At 48.4% G+C, this 12973-nt stretch overlaps 1 protein-coding gene across 1 annotated transcript; it reads right to left on the bottom strand.

The window, feature by feature from the left end:
• Positions 1 to 902: 902 nt before the first annotated feature.
• TMEM82 (transmembrane protein 82) lies at positions 903 to 10565 on the bottom strand. Its single transcript, XM_083750295.1, has 6 exons — positions 10314 to 10565; positions 10163 to 10235; positions 8447 to 8621; positions 6430 to 6838; positions 2994 to 3181; positions 903 to 2014 (listed from the first exon to the last, which is right to left on the bottom strand). Exons 1-6 carry the CDS (start codon positions 10405 to 10407, stop codon positions 1913 to 1915), a joined length of 1041 nt encoding a protein of 346 aa, XP_083606421.1. The 5' UTR covers positions 10408 to 10565; the 3' UTR covers positions 903 to 1912.
• Between the last annotated feature and the right edge of the window lie 2408 nt (positions 10566 to 12973).

Here is a 12973-nt window from a genome sequence, read left to right on the forward strand (position 1 = left end):
GGCCCGCAGATGGTCCGGGAATCAGCGTGTTTTTACATGAGTAGAATGTGTGCTTTTATTTAAAATGCATCTCTGGGTTATTTGTGGGGCATAGGAATTCGTTCATTCCCCCCCCCCAATATAGTCCAGCCCCCCACAAGGTCTGAGGGACGTGGACTGGCCCCCTGCTGAAAAAGTTTGCTGACCCCTGGTTAAGGAGGTCCTTGGGTGGCTAGTCAATAAGAGTTAGACAAATGCACTGGGGAGAAAGGCTCTCAGTAGCCACTAGCCACAATGACTATGTTCTACTTTTTTATTGATAAAATTGCTTTTGTATACCACCGTGTTATAAGTGAAAATCCGGACACAAAAGTTGTTGAGCGGAAATTCACCAAAATCTACACTTCTGACATCGGCTGCCATATGTCCGGATTTTCCCAGACAATTCAGCTTTAAAAAAACCCACAATAATACAGATAATCACCCAGGTGGCTGATGAATCCATGATTAAACAATAACAGGCCCCGCTGGTGCAAAAATGTATTCCAGAAGCGAGGTGGCCTCGGCTGAATCTCTGCTGGTAGGGAGACGGGTGACACTCCATGCCAATTTCTGATTGGATAACCGCCCTTGCAAGGTAGCCCCTTCATAAGTAACAAAGAGTCTTGTCGGCTACCAAATGTATTATGGAATAAGCAGATACAGAAAGTGTGAGCCTCCAAGCATAGTATCTGGGTCTATTCAGTAGTGTCTGAGTGTGGAGAAGGAGACAGTAAACCCAAAACCGCTCAACAACAAAGCAACTCCAACCACAGGCAACATTTCGCACATTGGACTCCGATCTACAAAAATCTTATTTCCATAATATAATCCCATAGTTTTTCAGCTGCTCCAAGACTCATTTTTGATGCATGAATGCTATATCATTGTTAATGGTTTATTATTCTCATCATCTCAATTTCCTACCTGCTGCTCACTGTCAGGATCCAGGTCAGGTTACAGGAATTTAAAAACAGTTTAAAACAAATTACTACTGTCATGCGAATAGGGTGGATCCTGAACACACACATCTATTGATCTATTGAGCTGAGGTGTCAAAGGCCAGGGAAAGAGGTGGGTCTTCAGCAAACAATTGAAACGACACACATAGGAAGATGCAGGAGGAATGACGGATGAGAAAAAGGGCTGGGGGGGGGGGGAGACACAACTTTATTTAGGAATGTGGGGCATGCAGAGAGCATGAAAAAGACTCCAGAGTTTCACATAAATATTTGTTGTTGTTTAGTCGTTTAGTCGTGTCCGACTCTTCATGACCCCCTGGACCAGAGCATGCCAGGCACTTCTGTCTTCCACTGCCTCCTGCAGTTTGGTCAAACTCAAAATAGAAGTCCGCTTTATTCCAGTTTTTGTCAGAAGCCTTTGCTCCCTAGGCACACCAGCTCCTTCCTTAGCTATCAGCAGAGTACTTTAGTGTTTATTTAAGACAAAGGAGGGCATTTTCAGCACCCCCTGCAACACACATACATGAAGCACATCATCCCTTGGTGCAATCTGTCCACCTACCAGCCCCTGTGTGGTTAGTGTGTGTTATTTTGGTGGCATTCTCATAGCATGCTGACTTTAAAAAGGGTTGGCTGTTTGTTCAAGAGAGGAGATCGCTTAAATTGGGGGGGCAGGGGGGTTGCAATTAATGGGGTGGGGAAATGCAGTTGGGCAAGGCAACAACTAGCACAGAAATAAATAAGTCACCATTTAGTAAAGTGACAGGCATGAAATATCTATCCCACATCCAATGCGGGGCCCAGAGAGTACAGAGTACAGTGGATTGGGATGAAATCCCAGCATTGGGATGAAATCCAGCCCCTAGGATTTCCCCACCTTGGACCTGCAGTCACTGGCTCATATCAGCCTCCTCCAGAGCCCGCTCTGTGTTTCAGGATGTTGCCATTGCAGAGTGGGATTTTGAAGGGTCTTTGTAGTGTCTCGAGGGCTTTCGGGAGGCAGAAGCTGAGGGCGAGAACCTTTGAGAATAATCCTGAAGTGCCACCACAAACAAAAGAAAAAATAGAAATATTAGGTTCTAGAAAGCAAATCAGTGACATCGTTTAGCCATCTTCAAATATCTCAAGGGCTGTCACAAGGAAGATTTCTTGTTTTCTCGTGCTCTGGGGGGTGAGGACCCAAACCAATGGCTTCAAGTTACAAGAAAGGAAATTCTGAGTAAACATGGGAATAGTTTTCTGGCAGTTATAGCTGTTGGACAGTGGAATGGACACCCTTGGAAGATGGAAGGCTCTCCTTCATTGGCGGTTTTAAGCAGAGGTTGGACGGCCATCTAACCATCTGCCATGGATGCTTTAGTTGAGATTCCTGCATTTCAGGCAGTTGGACTAGATGACTCTCAGGGTCCCTTCCAGCTCTACAATTCTATGATTCTATGATTAGGAGGAGATTTGTGACAGGCAAAGAGGAGCATTTCTTTCATGAAATAGCTGTTAAACTTGTGGAGCTCATGATCACAGGACGTGGCCTTTTGAAGCAGATTAGACACATTCATTGAGTATATATAATCCCGTCTCTCCTAACGCTCTGGTGGCCATGAGATGCTTTGGACTGTGGCTCCCATCTCTGCCTGGGTCTGAAACATCTGGAGGGGCACTAGGTTGGGGAAGCATGGGACAAGCTATATGCCGGGAGAGCAGGAAATGTGTCCTCCGAGTTTAGAGACAGGAGAGAAACCCCAGGGATTGGCTCTCACCATCTTCCTCAAACTGAGAGCTTTCCAGACCTCCATGTGACAAAATGGTGGACCTCTGGTATGATTCAGTGTGACTGTTTCCAAATATGGTTTTTTTTAATAGGTTTTTAAATATTGTCTCCCCCCAAGGTGGTGGCAGCCTCCACTGAGGTCCCTCAGACTTCCCACCCCAACAAAGCCCACTGTTCCTCTCCCTTCCCACTGCCATCTTGGAATACCTTTCAGATGGCGCCAACACTCTCTTGCTCTTCCTCACCTGCTTCCTGCAGATATCCAGTATAATTCCCGCCCGCATCAGGCACCAGATCTCCCCTACCAGTGAAACGAGGACGTTCACAATGTCCATCCACCGGCCAACGGTCATCAGCAGGATCAAGAGGCCCCCCATTCTGACAAAGACCGTCTGGTAGGCCATCTGCTCTGTGGGGTTCTGCCGTTGCTCTTCTGCCATTGGACAAAGGAAAGATAAAATGGTTAGGTTTATGCTGGTCAACTTATATACAATGCCAGTACTATTCAGAGGAGACTTGTTTAAATTAATGAACCTAAGAAAGACTCACACTGGATACACTCTGCAAATGAGAAGGCAGGCATGGGGAACAACTGTGGTCCTCCAAGTGTCAAGGACTGGCTGGATGAGGAAGAGCAGTGGGAGCCCCCCGCCCAAGAGACCCCCAGGGAAGATGCAGAAGATGACGACTTAGATCCTGGGTCCTGGTGGTGGGACACGGAAGAGCAGTCTGGGGAAGGGACGAGCTGGGAGGTGCTAGAAGCAGGGAGTTTGAGTGATCCAGGGGAGTCAGGAAGAGGAGGCACCTTCTAGGACAGGATCTGAGGCCGAGTGTCACAGTGTGAGCACAGACTCAGAAAGAGAGCAGTCAGAGGTTGCCCTTGCTCCCAGCAGCAGGGCAGTCTGGCTCGCTTCCCCCTCTGATACCCCAATCGATGAGAATCCTGCACGCTGCTGAGCGTTGGGCCAGACAAGCCCAGAGGATGAGCACTCCCCTTTGATGGAGCCTTCATCTGCTTGGGAGGGATCCAGAGTGAGAGGCTAGAGGGGGAAGTGAAGGGCTAGTGGTCAGTTTCAGCAACTTCTCAGCTGGATTAAGGTGAACCAGAGGACTCTGCTGTTGTTGTTGTTGTTTAGTCATTTAGTCGTGTCCGACTCTTCGTGACCCCATGGACCAGAGCACGCCAGGCACTCCTGTCTTTCACTGCCTCCCGCAGTCTGGTCAAACTCATGCTGGTAGGTTCGAGAACACTGTCCCACCATCTCGTCCTCTGTCATCCCCTTCTCCTTGTGCCCTCCATCTTTCCCAACATCAGGGTCTTTTCCAGGGTGTCTTCTCTTTTCATGAGGTGTCCAAAGTATTGGAGCCTCAGCTTCAGGATCTGTCCTTCCAGTGAGCACTCAGGGCTGATTTCCTTCAGAATGGATAGGTTTGTTCTTCTTGCAGTCCATGGGACTCTCAAGAGTCTCCTCCAGCACCATAATTCAAAAGCATCAATTCTTCGGCGATAAGCCTTCTTTATGGTCCAGCTCTCACTTCCGTACATCACTACTGGGAAAACCATAGCTTTAACTATATGGACCTTTGTTGGCAAGGTGATGTCTCTGCTTTTTAAGATGCTGTCTAGGTTTGTCATTGCTGCTGCGTTAATAAAAGCTGATTGCATTCCATGCCTCCTGTGTGTCCCTGCCCTGTGGTCGACCTGGGCTCACTTGGCAGCTTCTGGACACCAAATGATGCTGGTCTCCCAACTCCAGCATAGCCAGTTTTCCGGGATGATAATGGGAGCTGGAGGAGTCCAGTAACATCTGGAGGCCCATAGGCTCTCCCATCCCTGCATTAAAAGGATACAGAGTAGTGATGGAGGCATCTGGAGCAGTAAAAGCAAGTGATGGTCTAGTTAAGGGACAAAGAACCTGTGCTGCCATCTAGACCTTGCAGGACTCCGGGTCCCAGCAGCCAGCATGGGCAAGAGTCAGCTGGAGTCACAACAACATCATCCGGAAGGCCACAGGCCACCATCCCTGCTGTAGGGATAGCTCAGTGAGAACAGTCTCTTAATCTCAGGGTTTCTGGTTCAAGCTCCACATGGAGCAAATGTTTCCTGAACTGCAGGGTGTTGTGACTAGAGGACCCAACTCTACAATTCCACGATTGTATCATCAGCAGAACCAGTCCAATTCTCTCTTCTAAAAAAGACAAGAAACTGAACTGTCGTGTCAACATAGGAAGAGGCCTTGTACCAAGTTGATACTATTTTGCCAGCCTTGCAATCTCATGTCCTTTTGAGGAGGGCTGAAGCTGGGGTCTCCTACGCGGCAAGTGTGTGCTCTGCTGTGTGCTCTTTATTTGGGGCCTCCACAGTTAAGAGGTCCCAAATGAGCAGAGGAAGCTGCCTTAGACCAGACCATCAGATGCTTTCTCCACCTTTCTCTTGTAATTGGCAGCAGGTCCTCAAGGTCTCTGGCAGGGTGTGTCTCTCTCTGTGTGCCTTGTACACATATTTGCATTTCTTCTTTCTTTGGTGATCCCTCATAGTCAAGTAAGACTGTCTTCCGTAAACACAGGTTTAACAATGAGTCCATAAGAAGAAGAAGAAGAAGAAGAAGAAGAAGAAGAAGAAGAAGAAGAAGAAGAAGAGTTTGGATTTGATATCCCGCCTTTCACTCCCTTTAAGGAGTCTCAAAGCGGCTAACATTCTCCTTTCCCTTCCTCCCCCACAACAAACACTCTGTGAGGTGAGTGGGGCTGAGAGACTTCAGAGAAGTGTGACTGGCCCAAGGTCACCCAGCAGCTGCATGTGGAGGAGCAGGGAAGCGAACCCGGTTCACCAGATTATGAGACTACCGCTCTTAACCACTACACCACACTGGCTGTGGAGGCCAATTCTGGATCCACACATCCTTCCACAGTGGGGATATATGTTTCCGGGCAGGAGTTGATCACGGTGAGGGTTTGCCAAGTGTGCCTTCTTCTTAGCACATTTCTCCCTTTCATCCTGAGTTTGAGTGTCTTCAAAGCCCATGACACCTTTGGAAAAGGCTGTTCTCCAACTGGAGCGCTCGCAGGCCGGTGTTTCCCAGTTGTCGGTGTTTATCCTACTTTTAAAAGATTTGCCTTGAGACAGTCTTTAAACCTCTTTTGCTGACCAACAGCATTACACTTTCCATTTTTAAGTTGGGAATAGAGTAGTTGCTTTGGAAGATGATAATCAGACATCCGCACAACATGACCAGTCCAACGAAGTTGATGTTGAAGAATCATTGCTTTGAGACTGGTGATCTTTGCTTCTTCCAATACACTAACATTAGTTTGCCTGCCTTCCCAAGTGATGTGTAAAAATTTTCAGAGACACCGTTGATGGAACGGATCTACAAGGGATCTTTGTATTTAATGGATCTTTGTATTTAAGATCCCCCTAGCTAGAAATGCCAGGAGTTGCACCTGGCGACTTTCCCCCTTACCAGACATTATTCTGATGGCCTGTGATGCCACGGAACGTTCACAAACATTCCAACCGCTCCAGGAAGGGAAGGTGCCAGAAGTGGACCATTCTGCAGGAGGGTGCTGCTTGCTTGCTGCTGGGGAAGGAAGCCAAAGGCCAACGGCCGCCCACACCTAGCAACCTCCCAAAGATCTTGCCCACTGAGCCAGAGGCCCACGAGGGGAGGAGGAGCTCACCTTGCATGTAGATGACAAGCAGCGTGTAGCAGATGGTGAGCGGGGTCCAGAAGCGGATGGCCTCTGAGGTGGTGAGGAAGTCCCGGTTGATCAGGGCCACCGCCGCCAGGTCGGCCACCACGAAGGTGACCTTGAGGGCGTTGCAGAGGAGGCGAGGGATGCCGTGCCAGGTGGTCAGGAGGAAGAGGCAGGCCCCGCAGTAGTGCTCCTTGCAGTGGAGCTCGTACATGGTGAAGATGTGGCGCGTTAGGCGCCAGACATAGTAAGTTAAGAGTCCTGCCAGGCCGACGCTGAGGAGCAGGTTCCAGGTGCGGTGGGGCGCCCCCTCCTGGAGGTAACTGAGACTGCAGGAGATGCCGCAGCCCAGGGAGTACTGGCAGAGGAGGTAGAGCTGGCTGCTGTGCGCCCCCTGCAGGATCCCAGTGGAAATTGAGAGATGGTAGCAGTGTATATTATTTTTTTTATATAGAAATAATTTCAATTATAAAGAAATAGAGTGATACAAAGGGGGGGAGGGAGAAAGTAAGGGGGGGAGAACAAATGTGTGTGTAAGAAAGAGAGAGAAAGAAACAGTACACAAAACTGCAATGTAATATACAGTCGTACCTTGGATCCTGAACGCCCTGGAACTTGGACTTTTTGGCTCCTGAATGCCGCAGACCTGGAAGTGACTGTTCCAGTTTGCGGACGTTCTTTTGGAACCCAAATGTCCGATGGGGCTTCCACAGCTTCTGATTGGCTGCAGGAGCTTCCTGCAACCAATCAGAAATAGCTACAGTGGTACCTCAGGTTAAGTACTTAATTCATTCCGGAGGTCTGTTCTTAACCTGAAACTGTTCTTAACCTGAAGCACCACTTTAGCTAATGGGGCCTCCTGCTGCTAGCACGCCGCTGGAGCATGATTTCTGTTCTCATCCTGAAGCAAAGTTCTTAACCCGAGGTACTATTTCTGGGTTGGCGGAGTTTGTAGGCTGAAGCGTCTGTAACCTGAAGCGTATGTGACCTGAGGTACCATTGTATTTGGTTTCCGAATGTTTTGGAAGTCGAACAGTCTTCCAGAACAGATTCCAAGGTACGACTGTACTCCCATACATTCATATATTAATTGATATGGACGGTGGCAGTGTTTGGGGGGGTGTTTATTTTGATTAAATATACTTTGATTTTAGATTTAGATTCTGTTCTGTCAACCACCCTGTGACTTCCATGTATAGGGCGGCATATAAATTCAAGAAATAAATAATAATGGTTAGTGTGTTGGACTAGGACCAGGGAGATCAGAGTTCAAATCCCCACCCGGCCATGAAGCTCACTGGGGGATGTTGGGGACCAGTCACTGCCTCAGCCTAACCTACCTCACAGGGATGTTGTGGGGACAAAATGGGGAATGAGAACCACCACGTACAGCACTTTGAACTCCTTGGAAGAAAAGCTGGGATGTAAATGCAGTGAATAAATAAATAAAAATCCCTCCATCCAAATGGCAGGATAAATCTCGACTGTCGCAGGAATTCGCTTCCTTCTATCGTAGGGCTCCTGGTTACTTTGACTCCACTCAGGTGCTTGTTTGGGGGCTCCCCTCCACAGCAGGCATGTGGTCCCACCTCAGCCCGCACATGAAGAAATATAATAATAATGATAATAATATAATAATAATTTATTATTTATACCCTGCCCATCTGGCTGGGCTTCCCCAGCCACTCTGGGCGGCTTCCAAAAAAATATTAAAACACTGTAATACATCAAACATTAAAAGCTTCCCTAAACAGGGCTGCCTTCAGATGTCTTCTAAAAGTCTGGTAGTTGTTGTTCTCTTTGACATCTGGTGGGAGGGTGTTCCACAGGGCGGACGCCACTACCGAGAAGGCCCTCTGCCTGGTTCCCTGTAGCTTTGCTTCTCGCAAGGAGGGAACTGCCAGAAGGCCCTCGGTGCTGGACCTCAGTGTATGGGTAGAACAATGGGGGTGGAGACGCTCCTTCAGATATACTGGGAAAAGGGAAAGAAAGAATCGCTCACCTTGTCAAGGGAGAGGACGGTGGAGATGGCCCGAAGGGAGAACTCCAACACCACCAAGGCAGCCACACGATAGCCGACCACCGTGAAGGTCCCGGTCAGCACCAGGAGATGCAGCTGGTCCAGCAGCGGCCACTGGTTGCGGATGATCTCCTTCTCCTTCTGCCGGTCGGGGTCGCTGGGGCAGAAATGAGGGTCTCAAGAAGGGAAAGGCAATTTCTCCGCTCAGGACTGAGAGCTCAAACTCAGGAAGCTACAGGGACTAGCTGGACACCTTCCCTTTGCCGAGTCCCATCTGAGTACTTCCGGGAGAGCCCAGAGAGCTTTTCCCACCACCAGGTCTCCAAGGTTGGCAGGAACCTGATATCCTCTGCATTTACTTCCACCTAAACATTAGGAAGAACTTCCTGACAGTAAGAGCTGTTCGACAGTGGAATTTGCTGCCAAGGAGTGTGGTGGAGTCTCCTTCTTTGGAGGTCTTTAAGCAGAGGCTTGACAACCATATGTCAGGAGAGCTCTGATGGTGTTTCCTGCTTGGCAGGGGCTTGGACTTGATGGCCCTTGTGGTCTCTTCCAACTCTATGACTCTATGATTCTATTCTATGATTCTACTCCAGGAGAACCATCTTCTGCCTCTCCCAGGGGCAGAGAGGTTTGGGGGCTCACGCATGTCTGGAAATACCCTTTAGCCTTGCAACAATCCAACCTCACAGGCTTTGGGTAAATTGTGCATGGGACCCTATACATACTCAGAGGGGGTGCTCCTCTTCTGTACGGTTTCTGGAGCCTGAAAAGGGTTTTCTTGGGGCTTGGCTCTGAAAAGACCCTTGGAAACACACAAAGGTTTGTTCGCTGGCAAACACAACCTCCCTGACTGCCTTTCCCTGTATCAATCTTGGGGCGTGTTCAGGTCCTCTGTGATCATTTCACATTTCCCAAGTTGAGTTTGGTCACCGAGATCAAATGAAACCTGCTCCTATTTAAGCTCCCGGTTCAGCCCTGACCGAAACCGTCCCCAAATCCATAGGGATGTGTTTGCGATGCCCCTGTCCTCATACAAAGAATCACGGCTAAAGGACAACCTCATCCTCTGAAAAATAGTTGATACACTGCTGAATATCGTTTTCCATTGCCTGTGCTCATCTGCTTTGTTTTCCAAAGCTGAAAAGGTTAAGGAAATGCCAAGGAAGGCATCTTTGCCTGGCAATCTTTTTCTCACCAATATAAAAGGCATCTTGCCAGCCAGCGTACAAAGAAGTCAGCCGGGCACTGCCCAGGTGGGGCCATGCTTGCACCCTGCCCTGGAGATAAGATGCTGCCACACCAGTATTTAACTCCCAGGGATCCCTGGGACTCCAAAGCATGGCATTGGTGGAGGCTCACATGAACCAGATCTTAAAAAGGGGTTCCTCAAAGGCAAGACCAGAGACCATCAACTTCGCAGGAGCAGAAAATCTGGGCTTATCCCTATTGAATTAATAGGAGTGTCTGAGATTCTTTCTGCAGACAGACAGCCATCAAAGCATCCAGTTTCAGGAGGCAAACGTGACACTAGGCAGATCGGCTTGCTGGTCTTTATGGCTCCTACCTTCCACCACCTAGTCAGCACCTTATCAGAGCCCTGCAGGGGTTAAGAGCCACCCCAGGGCCGCCTGCAAGGACAGATTGAGGAAGCGGCTCTCTGTTTAGAAATCTCTGCTCTGCCTAACAAACACTCACTTCAAACAGTTGATGTAGATGTAAATCTTCATCAGGCTGCCCAGGATGGAGACGGCACAGGCGCCCACCAGCCCTGCAAGGAAGCAAAGGTCAGAACAGGGGTAGGGCTCAGTGGGTGGGGAAGGCCCCCCCGGGAGGAGGAGAAGCTCACCCTGCAAGATGGAGTCCAACAGATCAGAGCCCCAGGCCAGGCTGGGGAAGGCGGGCAGCCAGGAGACCAGGTAGGAGTAGAGGCTGGAAAGCATGGTGGTGCCGTGGGGCAGGGGCAGGGTGGGTCTGGCCTTCCTCTTCCCGGCTGCAGGCTCAAAGGTCTGCTGTTGGAGGGCTGGCGAGAGCCCAGGGACCTTGTCCTTGTGTTGCTGCTGCTCTGGTAAATCATTGCTGCCTCTCTGCCCCTCCTGCGGAGGAGGCCACTCAGCCAGAGCCCTTGCACAACCATTTCTGCTTGGGGAGAAGCAGGAAAATCATTTCCTGCGCCAGTAGTAGTAGTAGTAGCAGCAGCAGCAGCTCCCCACAATGAAAGCAAAGGGAAACACTTAAGGCAAGGAGGTTTTTGAGCTCCAGTCCAACTGCAAAATGTTCTTCTTTTTTTCTTTCAATTTTTTTTATTACTTTTCACAAAATTATAAACAAAAACAAACAAACAAACAAAGATAAATCATAACCTTATTAAAATGACACTTATTAACATTGTTAAGTGACTTCCTCGCTTCCCCTTGGTTGAATTTCCATGCATATCCTTTTAACGGCTTTCCAAATCATAATTCTTATAAACTTCACTTAGTCTGTTAACATCCTTATATCTTTTCAATTCAAGATTGAACACGTTCAACATCACACCAGCTGCAAAATGTTCTTGCAGGTGTTGTCCTCTCTGCCTGTTGCTGCCTCCCTTGAGCCTATTCTGAGAAGCCCCTTCTTTACAAAAACAGGTGCCAAAAAGGAGATCATGTAGGGAAGTGCTGCTGAGCATATGCAGAGTGCTTTTCCCTCGCATCACTTGTGAGTAACTTTAAATGAAGGAGGAGGACTCTCATACGAGCCTGAGCCCCAGAATACATTTTTCTTCTCAACAGACTACTTTTAGGTCACAGCACTTCAGAGCTGTGTTTGTTTTACTTGTGATACGTGGGTTTTTATGCATACTCCGACAGATAGTATAGCACACATAACAAATGCATGCAGATAAATGCATCTGGACGAACACGAGCCCTTGCTTGGACACACCGCATACCAGAAACAAACCCCAGGTGCCAAAGTTCACTCGGTCTAGCCCACTTCCCTTTGCACAATGGTGAAGCAAAATATAACAAAGACCTGTCAATCAAAGCAGCAGGATGCCTTGTAAATCAGCAGGGTTCCAACTGTGGTACTAGTAATAATAATAATAATAATAATAATAATAATAATTGATTTATACTCCACCCATCTGGCTGGGTTTCCCCAGCCACTCTGGGCAGCTTCCAACAAAATATTAAGATACAATAGCCTGTTAACATTAAAAGCTTCCCTAAACAGATGTCTTCTAAAAGTCTGGTAGTTTTTCTCTTATTAAGCTTCTTATTAAGGCTGTCAGATAAAGAGAAACCACTCCCCATTGTGTAACAAATATTTATTTTTGTACTCAGCAGGGGTGCCAAGTTGAATAAAATATTGAGGGTTTTCAGGTAAGCCCTACTCAACATAACTGATCACATGATGTGGCACACGCACATTTGAATGGCAATGCTAATCAGCTTGGGAGGAGCCCTCAAATATTTTGGGGGGTTTGTGTGACGGGACCTCAGCCACTACGAGTTGACTCCTATAGTACTCAGTATATGTAAAGACCGTAACCAAGGAAGTCAGGGGAAGTTTGTATCTTGAATTTTTATACTGTCTCGAAAGCCCCATCTCAGGTGAGCTGTGGAGGGGTGAGGCTCCTTTTTTCTGATCCTGAGGTGGTTCCTGCTAAGAGGTGGTCTTCCCCAAGTGCACAGTTGCTCCTGAGTTTGAGTTTATCTCCACTGAAATCAAGGGACACTGCCAGGACAGTGGTACCTTGGGTTAAGTATTTAATTTGTTCCAGAGGTCCGTTTTTAACCTGAAACTGTTCTTAACCTGAAGCACCACTTTAGCTAATCGGGCCTCTCACTGCCGCTGCGCCGGCGGAGCACGATTTCTGTTCTCATCCTGAAGCAAAGTTCTTAACCCGAGGTACTATTTCTGGGTCAGCGGAGTCTGTAACCTGAAGCGTATGTAACCCGAGGTACTACTGTACGTACTGCCATGCAAACCCTCCTTGACAAGCTTTCTGTCAAAATGTTTTGCAAGGACCAAGGAAAATGGGAGTCCCACACAAGTACAGTGGCATAGCGTGGGGGTGCAGGGGGGGCCGGCCGCACCAGGCGCAACATCTGGGGGTTAGGGTTAGGGGGCGCAAATCCACGGGTTAGGGGGCGCAAATTACTTGCCTTGCCCCGGGTGCTGACAACCCACGCTACGCCACTGCACAAGTACAAAGGCAGCAGGGTCAGTTCTGGTGCCAGAAGACCCCCATGGAAGCATGCAAGTCTGCTGGGCAGACCTTTGAGCTAACTTCCATTTGGCCTTTGCATCCTGAGCCCTCATCCCAATTTCTGGTCCTAGGGACTCAGGTTCTCCCTTCTGCTCCCACAAACCACCTACAGTGGGTGCAAAGGGTGCTAATCATGTACACCAGCTAGAGCTCACTGGGCAGGTGGGAAGGTGATATATAAATGTAATAAATAATAATTGAGGTTTGGGGATATCTTGTTAATCACTTAGGACTGCAGTGATGAAGTTAAGGCC

Source organism: Podarcis gaigeae (genome assembly GCF_964106915.1).
Source record: "Podarcis gaigeae genome assembly, chromosome: 8".
In the NCBI taxonomy this organism is placed as follows: Eukaryota; Metazoa; Chordata; class Lepidosauria; order Squamata; family Lacertidae; genus Podarcis; species Podarcis gaigeae.